This window comes from Chiloscyllium plagiosum, chromosome 31 (genome assembly GCF_004010195.1).
Source record: "Chiloscyllium plagiosum isolate BGI_BamShark_2017 chromosome 31, ASM401019v2, whole genome shotgun sequence".
Lineage (NCBI taxonomy): Eukaryota > Metazoa > Chordata > Chondrichthyes > Orectolobiformes > Hemiscylliidae > Chiloscyllium > Chiloscyllium plagiosum.
In genome coordinates this window covers 5,628,458-5,647,127 of record NC_057740.1, presented here as the reverse complement: position 1 = coordinate 5,647,127, position 18,670 = coordinate 5,628,458, and the positions used below count along the sequence as shown (strand labels likewise).

The 18,670-nt window shown below is 42.2% G+C and overlaps 1 protein-coding gene across 3 annotated transcripts in view; it reads right to left on the bottom strand.

Moving 5' to 3' along the window:
* The window catches only part of LOC122565178 (E3 SUMO-protein ligase PIAS4-like), a 98,301-nt gene that overhangs the window by 67,593 nt on the left and 12,038 nt on the right, over nucleotides 1-18,670 (bottom strand). Inside the window, exon 1 of one of the 3 annotated variants that reach the window (XM_043720883.1) lies at nucleotides 4,741-4,987. The exons of 1 other annotated variant lie outside the window; for it this stretch is intronic. In XM_043720883.1, the coding sequence (XP_043576818.1) occupies nucleotides 4,741-4,764 (24 nt within the window). In that variant the 5' untranslated portion in view covers nucleotides 4,765-4,987. Of the gene's footprint in view, nucleotides 1-4,610; nucleotides 4,715-4,740; nucleotides 4,988-18,670 lie in introns of those variants that run through there. One more of the 3 variants, XM_043720884.1, reaches the window with a different exon arrangement.

Here is an 18,670-nt window from a genome sequence, read left to right as displayed (position 1 = left end):
TCCGAATACCAATTATCCAAAAATAAAATTATCCGAAGGAGATCTCGAGATCCCGACAGAAACATTACATACAAAGAAGTGTCCTCAACACTCATCGCGTCTTTTGTTTACAGTGATTAAAAGTGCTGCTGAGAACAGTCCTGGACTGATGGGAGCACAGACACTTGTCTCCAAGTGACTCACCTTTCATCCCCTCCCTCTCTCCCCACAATTTCCCTGGAGTTCTACACAGGCATGTACCCTAAACCCCCCTTCACCAGATAATCTCTAACACTTCTGTACAGGACAAAGGGGGAACCTGTCAAAAAGTTGTGTGCAATTTGGGACTCACCTCCCCCAAAAGACAGTAGTAGCATCAGTCTCCTTGTTGGTGTCCAGTCTGGCTGCCCAGTAGGAGCGGCAGGGGCGGAGGCAGGCCAGGGGGCAGGCAGTGTTGGATGGGAGAGGGCTCACGCTTGCTGTGCTGCTGCTAGTCTCTTGAACAAGGAGCAGACTTAATAGAAAACTCCTGAGCCTCTGAGGAAAGGCATTGAATAGATTCACCGAATAATCAATTATCCGAACGAAATAGTGCCTAGCCCATCTTGTTTGAATAGTCTAGGATCTTCTGTATATTGGGTCCAGAGCAACGAGCTTGTTAAGAACAGTCCATGGATGAGTGCCATGCTTCTAGGAATTCTCAAGCTGTCCTCTGTTTAGCTGGATCTATGATTGCTGTGTTGTCCCAAGCTAATTTGTAGTCCATGTCATCTGTGTGTATGGCAACTAGGGACATCTGGTTGTGGCGTTTAATGGCAAGTTGGTGTTCATGGATGCGGATGGTTAGCTGTCTGCCTGTTTGCCCAAAATAGTGTTTTGTGCAGTCTTAGCCTGGATTCTTGTAAATTACATTATTCTTACACATGATGGGTATCAAGTTTTTTGTCCTGGTTCATTATTGTCCGAGTGTGGCTGTCAGTTTATGGTCTGTCATGAATCCCAGTGGTCAGAGAAGTCTGACTGTCAGTTCCAAAAGTTTTTCTATGTAAGGTAGCGCGGCTAGCGAGTTAGGTCGTGGCATGTCCATGTCATGTTGTTTGTCTGCGGATACAATTGCGGGGATATCCATTCTTGGCGAAGACTCTGTAGAAGTGTTCTTCTTTTCTTACTAGGTTGGGAGTACTGTGATGTGTTGTAGCCCTTTTGAACAGGGTCCTAATGCAGTTTCCTGTGTGTGTTTGGGTGGTTGCTATTGTAAAACAACACACTATGGATCCTTTTAAAAAAAACTGATCAATAACCAGGATTGACCTACTAAGGATGAAATCAGAAAGCAACACTACCAAGATTTTACAGATTACCCGAAGTACACAAATCAGACATACCACTCAGATCCATTGTGGCATTGCCAGGAATACCATCGCATAAACTGGCAAAAGAACACCAACAAAAACTAAAACTTCTTATCGGTGGATCCAAACAATTACAAATTCCGAGACAACATCAAGAACATAAACATAAATAAGGACAAAGCAATGGTCTCATTTGATGTAACGGCACTGTTCACTTCAATTGGCAAAATTCTAGCCAGCCAGACAAAAGCCAACCTCCTGGACAGGGAGAACAGACAATACAATGGGAAACTTATCAACAAGAACTGCATACTCAAATAGGAGGTCTGTGCTTGACGACACACTTCACATTCAGCAATCAAATATATGAACTGATCAATGGGACACCTATGAGCTCACCCATCTCTGGGCTCATAGCAGAGGCCGTGATTCAAAGATTGGAACAAACAGCCCGAACACAAATCCAACCCAAATTCTGGATCAGATACGTAGCTGACACTTGCTATCATTAAGAGAACAGAAATCAAGAACACATGCTCACAGGGATCAGATTTATGAGAGAAGAGGAAACCAACAATCAACTCCCATTCCTGGACGTGATGGTTCAAAGAACACAGAATGGTGAATGCACCGCAAAAAAAAAGTGTATAGGAAAGCCACGTACACAGACCAGATCCTGAATTACAACAGCAACCATCCAAACACACAGGAGAAGCTGCATTAGGACCCTGTTCAAAAGGGCTACACCCCAACCTACAAAGGGAAGAACAGTCTTTGCCAGAAATGCATATCCCTGCAATTTCATCTGCAGATGCCTAACAGACAAACATGACGATGACATGCCATGACCTAACTCACTAGCCAGGCTACTTTACATTTAAAAAGAACACACCCTGGAACTGACAACCAGACTTCTCCAACCACTGGGATTCAGGATAACCCATAAACTGACTGCCACGCTCAGACAACAACTCACCAGGACAAAAAAACCTGATACCCATCATCATGTGCAAGACTAACACAATTTACAAGATTCCATGAAAAGACAGCATGAAACACCACATAGGGCTAACAGGCAGACAACTAACAATCTACATCCACGAACACCAACTAGCCACTAAATGCCATGACCAGCTGTGCCTACTAGCCATACATACAGATGACAGGGACCACAAATTTGACTGGGACAGCACAACGATCTTAGGACAAGCTAAACAGGGGACAGCCAGAAAATTCCTAGAAGCACAGCACTTATCCACAGACTCATATCAAGCAGCATATTGCCCTGGACCCAATATACCAGCCACTATAATGAACAACCAGAACCTGCAACCGGAAGCAGAAAAAACAGAACCAAAGAAATTCCAGAAGATACAGTACAGCAGCACTTCACAGGAAGCTCCAAAGCACTGAAAATGTCACCAAGGCAGGGGACAAAACATCTACAAATCAATTTCCCAGCTCTGCGAACATGCCCATAACCACAACAAAAACAACAAACTGCAAGACACCCAGCAAATTCTAGAGGAACAGTATGTTGTTCAGTCCCTTGTCTTGTCCGTCATCTTCAGATGTGCAATTCTCTAAATTGTTCAGTCTACTTGACCAGTCCATAGTCTTTTTAGAATCTCTCTCCACAGTATTTATCACTTTCAACTATGTAGCTAATTTTGGGTCATTTTCCAACTTTTTAATCATGCCTCTACATTTAAGTACAAATAATTGCTACACAAGCACAAAAAAACCACAAATATCTGAATACTCAAGAAAGTCTTCCAGTCACAAAAATATACATCAACCTATACCCTTTACTTTTTGTTTCTCTGTTAATTCTGGATCCAATTTGCTACTTTGCTTTGAATCTTACAGGTTTTTACTTTCATGTCCAGTCTGCCATAGAAGATGCTGTTGAAAGACTTGCTAAAATTCATGTAGACTATGAGGAGTTGCACAGTGGCTCAATCATTAGCACTACTGCCTCACAGCATCAGGGATGTGGATTTGATCCCACTCTCAGATGATTGTTGCATGGGATTGCTCTGGTTTCTTCCCACAGTGCAAGTTAGGTGGATTGGCTATGATAAATTGCCCATAGTATCCAGGGATGTGTAGGTTAGGTGGACCAGCCATTAGAAATGCAGGGTTACAGAGATAGGGTGGATCTGGATGGGATGATCTTAGAAGTGTCAGCGTGGACTCGATGGGCCAAATGATCTGCTTCAACACTGTAGGGATTCTATGAAATCCATTACCTTCATTGATGGTCATTAATTCTGCTTCAAAATATTCCACTGTTTTCATCAGACAATATCTCCTCCTAACAAATCATTGCCTTTCCAAACCAAGATTGATTTTGTGCTTTTTTCCAAATAGGTTTCCTGTAATCAATCTTTTTACCTATATTTAACAAACAATTGTACAATGTTAACTGTCCTCCATCTTGACACCACACTTGTAGGTAGAGAGGACTGAAGGATGAGCTGGAGGCCCACTATATAATCTCCTTGCAACCTGAAATATATTTCATTTGAAATCAGTTATTTACTTTCAAAGAAGCTAAGCCTCTCAAATACTTCCATTCAAACTCTCTTTCCTTCAGGTTGTTATTTTCATGTAATATTTCACAATTCTCTTGATTCAAAATGTCCATATTACCCCTCTCTTGTGAGAGCAGACTAAAGTATTCATTAACAGACATTCCCTTCTTGAAGAAACAGTAACACCCAAGAGATTCGCTCTTAGTTATTTGGTTATTTATGTATTCATTAAAATAAAGTGAGTACACCTGAATTTTACTTGCCAATAATTTAAACTTTCACTCATACTACTTAGGGATTCTGCAATACTTTTCTCTCTCTCTCTCTCTCTCTATGTCTTATTATGCTTTCCCTTTCAGTTTCTTCATCTACGCCTTTTAGCTGCTCATCTTTTAGATGAGACATTAACTCTAAGGGTGGTGTCAAATTTTCCCAAGACACTCTTAGATGAGCAGGAATTTGTCTGCTCAATATTTACACCTCAACCATTAAATTGCGATGCCTCTTTCTCAACAAACACATATTTTCAGCTCAACCTCAAAAATTGTTAAAGAATTATTTTCATCCTGTAACGATCATAACTCACTAGCCGTTTTAATAACGGAGGTCATTCTGACCCTCAGGATGAAATCAGCCGTTTTCCTTCCCTAGCCTTTGGCGGGAAATTTAAGAAGAAAAACCACCTCCAGGACTGAGCATGCTCAGTCAGTGGGTAAGGGGGGAGCCGGCCCGTCACCCCTACCTGCCCTTCGGTGGAATAATCGTTCAAGAACAAGACCGGGATTCACTGAGAAACCTTGCCGCCCTCCAGATCGGTCGGCTAGCTTTCCCGCACGATCCACTATCTCAATCACCATACTTGAGCCAGTTACCTTAGCCGCGCTTTGTTCCGCCATATTTTGTTTTTCCTCACAGCGGCCCCCTCTCCCCGCGCAGAATCACTCCGCCCAAGGGGCGAGCAGCCAATCACAGAGCGGATCTTTATCAAGTGGGGGAGGGGGCAAAAGCGAGAGGTGGGGGCGGGAGTCCCAACGGTCGTAGCCGTTTAAAAACCCGAACAAGGCGGCGACTAGTCACGGACAATATAGACCGTAGTTTACGGCAGATTGCTGTCACATGACAATCATAATGTTCATACCTAGAACTGAAAGTGATAAAAATAGCTTTCCTCATTTCCCACCATTCAGATTCACTCGATTTTTTTTTCGCATTAATCCCTGACTGGCGGTTTGTCTCAGTAAATCATTTTGGGTGTATGCTGTTTCGTCCCACAGAAGGTAAATCATAGAATGTGGCATGACACGATTCCTAAAAATTAACCCTATATTTTAAGCACATATTTCCACACACTACTGTTTCTCACGGCCTTAAAGGGGTTTTGGATGTTTTGTTTTCACGTCTGAGAATTCCAGTCACCCTTATGCTAAACGGAAATCGCTGGAGAAACTCAGCAGGTCTGGCAACGTCTATGGAGAGAAAGCAGAATTAAAAGTTTCGGGTCTAGTGACCCTTCTTCAGAACATCCTGATCCTAACTTCTCTTCCTGGTCGTCTGGCCTGAGGCTGCTTCGAAAACTTCAGTAAGAATCTGCAAAAATGTATTTTGTTTGTAAAGTAGCATATTATGATTTAACTTGAAAATTTACTAAGATAATTTTGAATAATTCTTCTGTTTGAGATTTCTAGAAAATTCTAAAGTGTAAAATATCAATTGTTTAAAAAACTTGTAATCTTTGTATAGGCTTTTTATGTTTTAAAAGAACAGTTGAACTTGATTGACTTTTTGCTTTGTCAAAAGACAGCAGGGAGGGCTGAATATGGTAGTGAATTTGAGAGAGTCTCCATGGATCTTGACATGCCTTTTGAAAAGTTCTTCCAAGCAGTCTGTCCAGAAAAGGAGGTGGGACCCAAGGAAAAGGGGCAAGTTCAATTCAAAATGGCTCAGTGGTAGGGAAAAGAAAGGGAATGGTCAACCAATATTTTAGGACAATCTCCTGATGGAGTGTCACTCCGAAAGCTAGTGCGCTTCCAATTAAACCTGTTGGACTATAACCTGGTGTTGTGTGATTTTTAACTTTGTACACCCCAGTCCAACACCGGCATCTCCAAATCATGAATATTTTAGGACTGCAACAAAAACAAAGTTCTGGAGAGACTCAGCAAGTATAGCAGCATCTGTAAAAAGAAAAACCAAGTTAATATTTTGAGCTGAGCTACCCTTCATCAGAATGCCAAATTGTTAACTGTTTGTTTTTCTGTCTGCAGAGCTGCCAGATATGTTAACTTTTGCCAGCACTTTGTTTTGGTTCAGATCTTCAATTCTTTATCTTATAACTACAAGTTTGCAGTAGCTCAGCAATAGATCGTTTCCTTTTTGTGCCTGTATCAATGGTTTAAGGATCCTGAAAAAGTAAGCTGCGTATTACATGAACGTTCTGTGACAGAAAGTATCATTGTCAGTGCTGGGAAGCTAGTTTTACTTATTAATAATCTGCTCACTGAACCTCAGTTTGGATTTTGTCAGGGAAATTCAGCTACAGTCCTGATGAAGGGTCTAGATCCGAAACGTCGACTTCTCCAGCTCCTGATGCTGCCTGGCTTGCTGTCTTCTTCCAGCCTCATGTTTGTTTACAGACCTCATTACAGCTTGGTCTAAACATGGAAAAGCGATCTGAACTCGAGGGGTGAGATTTTGATGTGAAGGTGATTTGACTGTGTGTGACATTGATGAACTTGAGCAAAACTGAAGTCTGAGGATCAAGGCACAAATTAAGATTGTGATGGAATACTCTCCATTTGCTTGGATGGGTGCAGCTCCATCAGTCATAAAGCTTGACATTATCCAGGTCAAAGCAACCACCCCCTCCACCTCCTTCAGCATTCATTCCTTAACTACTCATGAATAGTGTTATGTCAACTACAAGATGCAATGCAGTAATTCATAAAGGCACCTCCACCAATAACTTTCAAACCTGCAACCTCTATCATCTACAAGCACAATGGCAGCTGATGAATTGGAGCACTCCCACTTGTGACTTTCCCTCCAAGTAACACACCATCCTGAATTGAAACTGTGTGGTTGTTCCTAGACTCATTAGTTCAAATTTCTGAAACTCCCTTCCTAATAGTTTTATGGGTGTCCACAAGGACTGTAGTAGTTCAAGAAGGCAGTTCACCATCACCTTGTCCAGTGCAACTGGGTTGAGTGATAAATGCTGGCCCAGTCAGCAATGTCCACATCCTTGGAATGAATTTAAAATTAAAACCGGAGAAAACTCTCCATTATCTAGAGTCATACTCAGCAGAAATTAAGATGGTTGTGATTGTCGGACGCCAGTCATTTCAGCCTCAAAACCGAAGGAGTCAGTGTAGTAGTATTTTAGGATCGACTGTCTCCATCAATGATTCTCCTTTCTTATTGAGAGAAGTGGAAGAGGTTGCTGATGATTTGTATTGAACGCTGTGTGCTCATGACTTCAGATACTGATACTTATCAAGTTTTGAGAAGATTTATAGCTCAGGTTGAGGTTCTGGATGTAGGTTTGCTCACTGAGCTGAAAGGTTCATTTTCAGACGTTTTGTCAGCATACTAGGTAACCTCTTCAGTGAGCCTCCGAACGAAGCACTGTTGGTGTTTCCTGCTTTCTATTTGATGTTTGGGTTTCCTTGGGTTGGTGATGTCATTTCCTATGGTGATGTCATTTCCTATTCTTTTTCTCGGGTGGTAAATGGAATCCAAGTCAGTGTGTTTGTGTTTCTATCAACAGTGACTCTATCAACAAACACATTGACTGGGGTCCAATTTACCACCCCTGAGAAAAAGAACAGGAAATGACATCACCATAGGAAATGATGTCAACACAGGAAATGACATAACCAACCCAAGGAAACCCAAACATATAAATAGAAAGCATGAAACATCAGCAGTGCTTCGTCTGGAGTCTCACTGAAGATGTTACCTATTATGGAGATGAAATGTCTGAAAATTAACCTTTCAGCTCAGCAAGCAAACGTATATCCAGGCTGATACTTACTTGTAACAATACCTGGACAACATTCAGATAAGATTGGTAAAATGATATTGCCTCCTCCTCGTGTGGCTTAAATGATAATCTCCAATAAGAGAAAATCTAACCATCTATCCTTGACATACAATGGCATTACAATCACTGAATTACTCGCCGTCAGCATCCTCAGAGGTTTCCATGGATGAAAAACTTATAACCAGACATTTAAATTCTGTAGCTACAAATGAAGGCCAGAGGCTAAGAATTCTGCAACAAATATCTCATATCTCATCTCCTGACTTCCAAAAGCCTTTGCACTACCTACATTGCAAAAGTCAACAGTGTGATGAGGTAAGAGTGACAGTCCTTGATATCAAGGCATTCAACCAAGTGCGGCATCGACGAGCCCTAGCAAAACTGGAATCAATGTTATCAGCAGGAAACCTCTCCACTAGTTGAAGTCATACCCAGCATATAGGATATGGTTGTGGTTGTTGAAGGTCAGTCCAGGACATCTTTGCAGGGGTTCCTCCGGGTGGTGTGCTAGCCCAACCATTTTCAGCTGCTTCATCAATGATCTTCTCTCAAAGGTCAGAAGTGGGATGTGCAACAGTAATTACACAATGATCAGCACTATTTGCAACACCTCAGATACTGAGGCAATTCATTCACAAATGCAACAAGATCTGGACAATATCCAGATTTGGGGTGAAAAGTGGCAAGTAACATTCATGCCATTCAAATGCCAAACAATGACCATCTGCAAAAAAGGACATTCTAAACACCACCCCTTGACATTCAGCGATGTTATCACCACTGGATCCCCCGCTATCAACATTCTTAAAGTTACCATTGACCAGAAACTCAGCTGGATTTGCCATATAAATACAGTGGCTGCAAGTGCAGGTCAGAAGCTAGAAATCTTGTGGCAAGCAAGTCAGCTCCTGACTCCTCAAAGCCTATCTACCATCTACAAGGAACAGGTCAGAAGTGTTGTGGAATACTCATTTACCTGGATGAGTGCAGCTCTAACACCACTCAAGAAGTTTGATGCCATGCTGGACAAAGCAGCCCACTTGATTGGCATCACGTCCACAAGCATCCACTCCCTCTACCACCAACGCTCAATTGCACAGTGTGTACCATCTACAAGATACATTGCAGAAATTCATCAAGGATCCTGAGATAGCACCTTCCAAACCCATGACTACTTCCATCAGGAGGACAAGAGCAGCAGATACATGGGAACGCTACCACCTACAAGTTCTTCTCCAAGCCACTCAACATCCTGACTTGGAAATATATCACCATTCCTTTATTGTGACTGGGTCAAAATCCAGGAAGTCCCTCCAAAGGGTACTGTGGGCCAACCATAACATGGACTACAAGAAGGCAACTCCCCACCACCTTCTCAAGGGCAACTAGGGTGCATCAAAGAGAATTTCTTGAAACAGTACGTGGATATTCCAACTCAGAGGAGCCATACTGGGCCACTGGAGAGGTCCTGAAGGACTGGCAAGTAGCTAATGTTGTTCCTCTGATCAAGAAAATAGGGATAGACCAGTGAGTCACATTGGTGGCTAGGAAGCTATTGGAGAGAATTCGTAGGGATAGGATTTACACACATTTGGCTAATGAGCCTAGCCAGGCGACTGACCTCTCAGTGCGACAGCATTTTAGAAACTGTGATTACAACTTTAAATTTTTAAAATAGGTATGAATAAGGATAAGTCAGGACCTTGTGATAAGGCACTAAATTGGGGGAAGCCAAATCATGATAGTATTGGACAGGAGCTAGGGAGATATAATTGGGAGCAGCTGTCATCAGGTGAGTCCACATTTGATAAGTGAGAATTGTTTAAAAACGTGCTGATCAGAGTTCAGTACTGGCATGCTTCATTGAGGAAGGACAAGGATGACAAGGTAAGGGACCCTTGGGTAATGAGGAAGATTGCGAATTTAGTCAAAAGGGGACAAAGAAAAATCTGTAAGGTTTAAGAAGATAAAATCAGACAGGGCCCGTGAAGAATATAAGGAAAGCAGCAAAGAACTCAAGCAGGGAATTAGGAGAGCAAGGAGAGGCCATAAAACTACCTTGGCAAGTAGGGTTAAAGAGAATCCCCAGGCATTCCATACACATATTAAAAAAAAAAGGATAAAGAGGGAGAGGTTAAGACCACTCGAGGACAAAGGAGGGAACTTGTGCTTGGAGGCAGAGGATGTGAGCGAGATCTTAAATGAGCACTTTGTATCTGTATTGACCCAGATTAAGGACATGGAGGACAGTGAGGTTGATGTGGAGCAGACTAATATGCTATAGCATTTTGAGATCAGGAAAGAAGTGGAGTTGGATATTATTGAAGGTGTGGAGGTACTGTACCTTTTAAGAGTTTAAAACCTTGCAAGGACAAAGCACACTCAGTCGAGAACAGGGCAACAGTGTAACATTTGGGTGAAACAAATAGTGCAGATGTGTTGCCATGATACAAAAACAAATTCAATTTCGGCTAATCAGTTTAAATTATGCCCCAAGATACCAAACTCCAATCAAATTTGAATTTCGTATTTTGATAATATTAAAACCAATGGAATGGTCCGATGTTTTGAGGTATAAAACCGAACATTTTAAACCGCTAGAGGGAGAACTGCCAAACCACCAACAAGTACAGATGGCCAACAGAACAGCTCTCTGAAACATACAGATCTATGACGAGTTTGCGCAGAGGAAGATACAAAGAGAAGATTAGACAGCTGACTGGTTTTGAAAGTTGAATTTTTTTGTAAATCTTAATTGGAATTTCTATCGGACTAGTATTGTAGAGTGGGAGGTAGAAGATTTCTTTTTAAGAGAAAGGAGTTGTAAGTACTTGGTTTTGATACTTTCTGTTGGACTTAAAATAAAGTTGTTAATTTTTACTTTAAATAGTAACCTCTGGGATAGCACTTTGCCTCTCTCATTTTAACAGATTACAGCATGAGATGAGTCTTTTCTGTGTGGCTGTTTTAAATTAGCAGAGGAGTTTATCCTGTGTCGTAACATTAGGTCTCTTTTTAAGAGCATTAAGGTGGGTATGTTTCCAGAGCTCGATGGTATGTACCCAGGTTATTGAGAGAGGCACGAGAGGAGATTGCTGGTGCCTTAACCAAGATCTTTGCATCCTCGCTAGCCACTGGAGAGGTCCCAGAGGACAGGTGAGTAGCTAATGTTGTTCCTCTGTTCAAGAAGGGAAATAGTGATTATCCAGGAAATAAAGACTAGTGCGTTTTACATCGGTGGTTGGGAAGCTATTGGAAACGGTACTTAGGAATAGGATTTACATGCATTTGGAAAGGTATGGTCAAAATAGGGACAGTCAGCATGGCTTTGTGTAGGGCATGTCATGTCTTTGGAATTTGATTGAATTTTTCGAGGAAGGTGATGAAGGTGATCGATGAGGCCAGAGCCATGGATATTGTCGACATGAATTTTCATAAACTTTTGACAAGATCCCTCGTGGTAGGCTCATCCAGAAGATTAAAATGCAAGGCCTCCACGGTGACTTGGCCACATTGACTACAGCATATCATCCATACTGAAAACAAAAAATGCTGGAGATCACAGTGGGTCAGGGACCATCCACTGAGAGAAAGCAAGCTAATGTTTCAAGTCTAGATAATTCTTCATCAGAGCTGCTGCCTGACCCGCTATGGTATCCAACAATTTTTGTTTTCAGTACAGACTTCAACAGATGCAGTAATTTGCTCCTACAATGTACCATCTATACCTCCCCAATAACTCACCAATCCTTCTTTGACAGCATCTTCCAAACTTGCAGCCACCACCACCTAGAAGAACAGTGGCAGCATCTGCATGCAAATACCATCACCTGTAAGTTCCCTCAATGCCCCCAAATCCAGACCTGGAACCACATCACCATTCTTTCATTGTCACTTGTTGACAGCATTTCTTGTTTTATTTTTAATGTGCACCTTTGACATTCATGTTCAGCATGACTGCATTCATCTTTGGAGGAAATGTTGCTGAGTGACTATGGGTAATCCCTTCCTAACAACACTTTGCATATATTTGTATCATTTGTATTGCAATAGTTCCAAAAGACAGTCAATACCACCATTTATAGGGTAATTAGGTATGGTCAAAAATGCTGGGCTTACCTGTTAATGAATAAAGAATTAAAACAATGCATTGGTCAAATGGGGGATTGGTGGTAAATGGATTTCAATCTGGAGATGTGCAGTAGGGCATTAGGGGAAGACAAACATGGCAAAAGAATATGTGGAGAATTGTATAGAAATAGTGAAATATTAGAGTGCATGTCCCCAAATATTTGATATTGGGGCAGGTTGACGAAGTTGCATTTCAGAAAGGCCTTTGATAAGGTTCCACATGGTAGGCTGCTCTGGAATTGAGGGGGAGCTAGCAAATTGGATACAAAATTGGCTTGATGGTCGGAAGCAGAGGGTAATAGTGAAAGAATGCTTGTCAGACTGGAGGCCTGTGACTAGTAGAGTGTCTTGGGTCAATGCTGAGTCCATTATTGTTTGTTATCTATATCAATGATTTGGATGAGAATGTACAAGGCATGATTAATAAGTTTGTAGATGATACTAAATAGGCGGTATTGTGGACAGTGAGCAAGGTTATCAGAAATTGCAGCAGGACCTTGACCAGCTGGAGAAGTGGGCTGAGAAATTGCAAATGGAGTTAAATATAGATATGCGTGAGTTCTTGCATTTTGGAAAGTCAAAACAAGATAGGAGTTTCATGGTAAATAGTAGGGTCTAAAAGTGTAATGGATCAGAAGGATATTGCAGATCAGGTTCACTGTTCTCTGAAAAGTGGATTCACAAGTGGACAGGGCAGTGAAGAAGGCTTTTGGCACACTGGCTTTCATAGAATTGGGAAGTTATGTTGCAGTTATACAGGACATTAGTGAGGCCGCACTTGGAGTATTGTGTTCAGTTTTGGTACCTTGTTATAGGAAGGATGTTATTAAACTGGGAAGATTGCCAAAGAAATTTACAAGGACGTTGCCTAGACTCAATGGTCTGAGTTATACAGAGAGGTTAGACAAGCTAGGACGATTTTCTTTAGAGCTTAGGAGACTGAGGGTGTCCTTTGTAGAGGTGTATAAGATGATGAGAGGCATGGACAGGGTGAATGCACTCAGTCTTTTTCCTCGGGTTGGGGAATCGAGGACTAGAGGGCATCAATTAAAGGGTAGGAGAAAGTGAGGACTGCAGATGCTGAAAATGTGTTGCTGGAAAAGCGCAGCAGGTCAGGCAGCATCCAAGGAGCAGGAGAATCGACGTTTCGGGCATGAGCCCTTCTTCAGTATAGACTCCAACAGATGCAGTAATTTGCTCCTACAATGTACCATCTATACCTCCCCAATAACTCACCAATCCTTCTTTGACAGCAGGTCAGGCAGCATCCAAGGAACAGGAGAATTGACGTTTTGGGCATAAGCCCTTCTTCAGGAATGAGGAAAGTGTGTCCAGCAGGCTAAGATAAAAGGTAGGGAGGAGGGACTTGGGGGAGGGGCATTGGAAATGCGATAGATGGAAGGAGGTCAAGGTGAGCGTGATAGGCCGGAGTGGGGTGGGGGCGGAGAGGTCAGGAAGAAGATTGCAGGTTAGGAAGGCGGTACTGAGTTCGAGGGATTTGACTGAGACAAGGTGGAGGGAGGGGAAATGAGAAAACTGGAGAAATCTGAGTTCATCCCTCGTGATTGGAGGGTTCCTAGGCGGAAGATGAGGCCCTCTTCCTCCAACCGTCGTGTTGCTATGGTCTGGCGATGGAGGAGTCCAAGGACCTGCATGTCCTTGGTGGAGTGGGAGGGGGAGTTGAAGTGTTGAGCCACTGGGTATTTGGTTGGTTGGTTGGTCCAGAACGTTTCAGAGAACACCTCTGGGACACCCGGACCAACCAACCCAACCACTCCGTGGCTCAACACTTCAACTCCCCCTCCCATTCCACCAAGGACATGCAGATCCTTGGACTCCTCCATCGCCAGACCATAGCAACACGATGGTTGGAGGAAGAGGGCTTCCTCTCAGTCAAATCCCTCGAACTCAGCACCGCCTTCCTAACCTGCAATCTTCTTCCTGACCTCTCCGCCCCCACCCCACTCCGGCCTATCACCCTCACCTTGACCTCCTTCCACCTATCGCATTTCCAACACCCCTCCCCCAAGTCCCTCCTCCCTACCTTTTATCTTAGCCTGCTGGACACACTTTCCTCATTCCTGAAGAAGGGCTTATGCCCGAAACGTCAATTTTCCTGTTCCTTGGATGCTGCCTGACCTGCTGCGTTTTTCCAGCAACACATTTTCAGCTCTGATCTCCAGCATCTGCAGTCCTCACTTTCTCCTTGTAGATTAGCATAACCCCATTGTTGGTAGGATTGTAAAGTGACACCACACAAACTAATAATCTTCATTATTGTATGCACTTTGTGTACATATTAACTGTACCGTGTCATGATATTACTGCATTTTGAAAACTTATAAATATTGACTTAATGTTTTGTTGTCATATGCCATTTATGATTCGATGTAAAATATCAATTCATAATTTTAAAAGGCATTAACAAACCAAAACAAAGTAAATTTGCTTGGAAACTTCCATTAAGAATGTCTTGATGACCTTTGAAACCAATCAATTCCGAATGAGCAGAAACAACTTGAAAGGTGATAGTGGAATTTGTCACTGGACTACTAATACAGAGACCTAGGTAATGTTTTGGGGACCTGGGGTTGAATCCCTTCACAGCAGAATGGCACTTGAATTCAATAAAACATGGAATTAAAAGTCTAATCATCATTCATCATCTTTAAAATAAAACTTGTTCACTAAAGCATGCGAGCTTAAGAGGTACAGTTAGTAAGTTTGCAGATGACACCAAAATTGGAGGTGTAGTGGACAGCGAAGAGGGTTACCTTAGATTACAACAGGATCTGGACTAGATGGGCCAATGGGCTGATACAAATATCTCAGCAAGGGGCCAGCAATCACTTCCCTGGCTTCCCACAGAGTTCTAGGATACATGTGATCAGATCCTGGGGATTTGTCCACTTTTCTGCATTTCAAGACATCCAGCACCACCTCCTCTGTAATATGAACATATTTCAAGATATCACCATCTATTTCCCCACATTCTATATCTTCCATGTCTTTCTCTACTCTAAAAACTGATGCAAAATACTCTTTTAGTATCTCTTGCGGCTTCACACAAAGGCTGCCTTGCTGATTTTTGAAGGGCTCTATTCTCTACCTAGTTACCCTTTTGTCCTTAATGTACTTATAAAATCCCTTTTGATTCTCCTTAACCCTATTTACAAAAGTTATCTCATGTCCCCTTTGTGCCCTCTTGATTTCCCTCTTAAAGATACGCCTGCTGCCTTTAAACTCTTCTAAGGATTCACTTGATCTCTGCTGTCTATACCTGACATGTGCTTCCTTCTTAATCAAAGCCTCAATTTTTCGAGTCATCCAGCATTCTCTACACCTACTAGCCTTTCCTTTCCTAACAAGAATATACTGTCTCTGGATTCTTGTTATCTTATATTTGAAGGCTTCCCATTTTCCAGCCATCCCTTTACCTGTGATTATCTGCCCCAAAATTCTTCCCTAATCCTGTCAAAATTAGCCTTCCTCCAATTTATCCTTTTCCATCACTAATTTAAAACCATGACTCGGAGATGCTGGTGTTGGTCTGGGGTGGACAACATTAAAAATCACACACCAGGTTATAGTCCAACAGGTTTATTTGGAAGAGCTAGCTTTCTGAGCGCCGCTCCTTCATCAGGTGATTGTGGAGGATAAGATCATGATCACAGAATTTATAGACAAAGGAGTCCAGTGTCACAGAGATATATATATTAAATGATTTTATATTAGATCTTTCATCTTGTAAAATTGGATATGCTGATTTCTATTCTTTGATATGTAAATCCCAGAATTTGTTTTAAATTCTCAAGATAGGTCAGCTTTTCTAACAATAGGTGTGAAGTCTGTCTGTGTCCCAATGTTCAGTTAGACTGACAATCCCTCTGCATAGTTTTATCGAGTTTTACGTGGATTCATGCAGTTTTTGAGCAAAATAAAATGCAGTTCTGCAAAAACAAATTCACCCCATAAACTTAAATGTGTGCGCGTGTAGGAGCAACAGAGTGAGTGTGCATGTGGGTGTGAGTGTACATGATAGAGTTTGTGTGTATGTGTGTGTGTGTGTGTGTGTAAGCTTGGTTAAGTAAGTGAGAGTGTGATGGGGTATGTGTCTGTGAGAGGGTGTGTGTGCATGTGAGGTATCTGTGTGTATGAGAGAGGGCCTGTGTATGTATGTATTATGCAGTGGGGTTAGTTGTAATGTGATATGTTTCCCAGTCAGGGAACAGTTCAGCTGTATAGGACATTCTGCCTCAGACCTTCGGGTGACCATCCTCCAAGGCAGACTTCAGAACAAGCCGCAATATAGAGTGACTGAGCAGAAGCTGATAACAAAGTTCAGGACTCACTGGAATGGCCTCAACCAGGACCTTGGGTTCATGTCACATTACAGGCGACCCCACTGCATGATACACACACCCACCCCTACTTACTCACATCCATGCAGATATATAGTGAGTAGTAAAGTTGGTCAATACTGAAAGTCTGTTTCCAAAATTTTCTTCAACACAAAAACACACTCTTTATCATGAACACTCATACCCTCGTGCACACACTCACACTGTCGCTCCTATACGCATGCACACGTAAGTTTATTGGTTGAATTTGTTTTTGCAGAATTGCATTTTATTTTGCTCAACAACTGCATGAATCCATGTAAAACTATGCAGAGGGCTTGTCAGTCTGACTAAACATTGGGACACAGACAGACTTCACACCTGCTGTTAGAAAAGCTGAACTATCTTGAGAATGTAATTTAAAAGAAGTTCTGGGATTTACATATCAAAGAACAGAAACCAGCATATTCAATTTTAAAAGATGAAAGATTTAACCTAAAATCGTTTAATGTATCACATCTCCGTGATACTGGACTCCTTTGTCTATGAATTCTGTGATCATGATCTTATCCTCCACAATCACCTGATGGAGTGGCGCTCTGAAAGCTAGTGCTTCCAATTAAACCTGTTGGACTATAACCTGTGTTGTGTAATCTTTATTTTAAAACTAATAGAATTATGGTCGCTGGCCCCAAAGTGCTCCCCCACTGACACTTCAGTTACCTGCCCTGCCTTATTTCCCAAGAGTAGGTCAAATTTTGCACCTTCTCCAGTAGGTACATTCATTTCTTGTACACTATTAACAAGTTCCTCTCCATCTGAACCCTTAAAGCCATGGCAGCCCTAGCCTTTTGCCACCTTATTATTCTAAGTGATAATTAAAATGCCCTTACAAATTTGTTCCTTAATTTCCTGCTGACTATTAGGGAGTCTATAATACAATCCCAATAAAGTGATCATCCCTTTCTTATTTCTCAGCTCCACCCAAATAATTTCCCTCGATGTATTCCCAGGAATATCATCCCTAAGTAAAGCTATAATGCTATCCATTATCAAAAACACCACTCCCCCTCCTCTCTTGCTCCGGTTTCTATCCTTCCTATAGAATTTGTATTCTGGAACATTTAAACCGTCAGTCCTGTCCATCCCTGTATTTACTATGACAACCTGGTCCCATGTTCCTAACCCTGCCCAGAATTCATCTGTCTTCCCTGTTCGGCCTCTTGCATTGAAGTAAATACAGTTTAGTTTATCAATTCTATCTTCTTCTCTGCTTTGTTCCTGCCTGTTTCTTTTCTACACTGTACCAGTCCCAATTGATCCCTCTCCTCACTATTTCCCTGGGTCCCACCCACCTTACTAGTTTAAATCCTCTCCAGTAGCTCTAGCAAATCTCTGTGCTAGTGTAATAGCCCCCTTCCAATTCAGGTGCAATCTGTCCTCCTTGTACCCCAGAAGAGATTCCAATGATCCAAAAATGTGAACCCTTCTCCCCTGCACCAGTTCCTCGGCCACTCGTTCATCTGCTCAATCCTCCTATTCCTACCTTCACTAGCTCATAGCACCGGGAGTAATCCAGATATTACTACCCTCGAAGACCTTTTTAAATTCTTGCCTAACTTTATATATTCTCCCTTCCTATGTCATTAGTTCCAAAGTGTACAATGAACTCCTGCTGATCCCTCTTCCCTTTTGAGAACATTCTGCACCCTCTCTGTGATATCCTTGATCCTGTCACCAGGGAGGCAACACACCATTTTGATTTTTTGCTGCTTGTCGCAGAAATGTCTGTACCTCTGACTAAACTGTCCCCTATCACAATCGATCACTTGGAACCCAAATGTACCCCTCATTAGGGCAAGTCTCGATACCAGAAACTTGGCTGTTGGTGTTACATTCTTCTGAGAGCCCATCACCCCCTACATTTTCCAAAACACCATACCTGTTTGAGATGGGGATAGCCGCAGGAGACTCCTGCATTACCTTCCCCCATCTCCTACCTTTCTTGGAGGTAACCCACCTACCTGACTGGATCTGTATTTTTCTCCCTTCCAATAACTGCCATCCATCACACCCCTAGCTCTTGTAAATTCTTCAATGCCTCTAACTGCTGCTCCACCCGATCTATGTGATCTGATAGGTTTTGCCGCCAAAGACACTTCCTGCAGACATAATCATCAGTAACATTGAAATTCTCCCCAAACTCCCACATTCGACAGAAGGAGCACATTACTGTAATAAAGGCTATTTTTGCTCCTACAGGTCCAGAAAATAGCACCGTCTACAGGT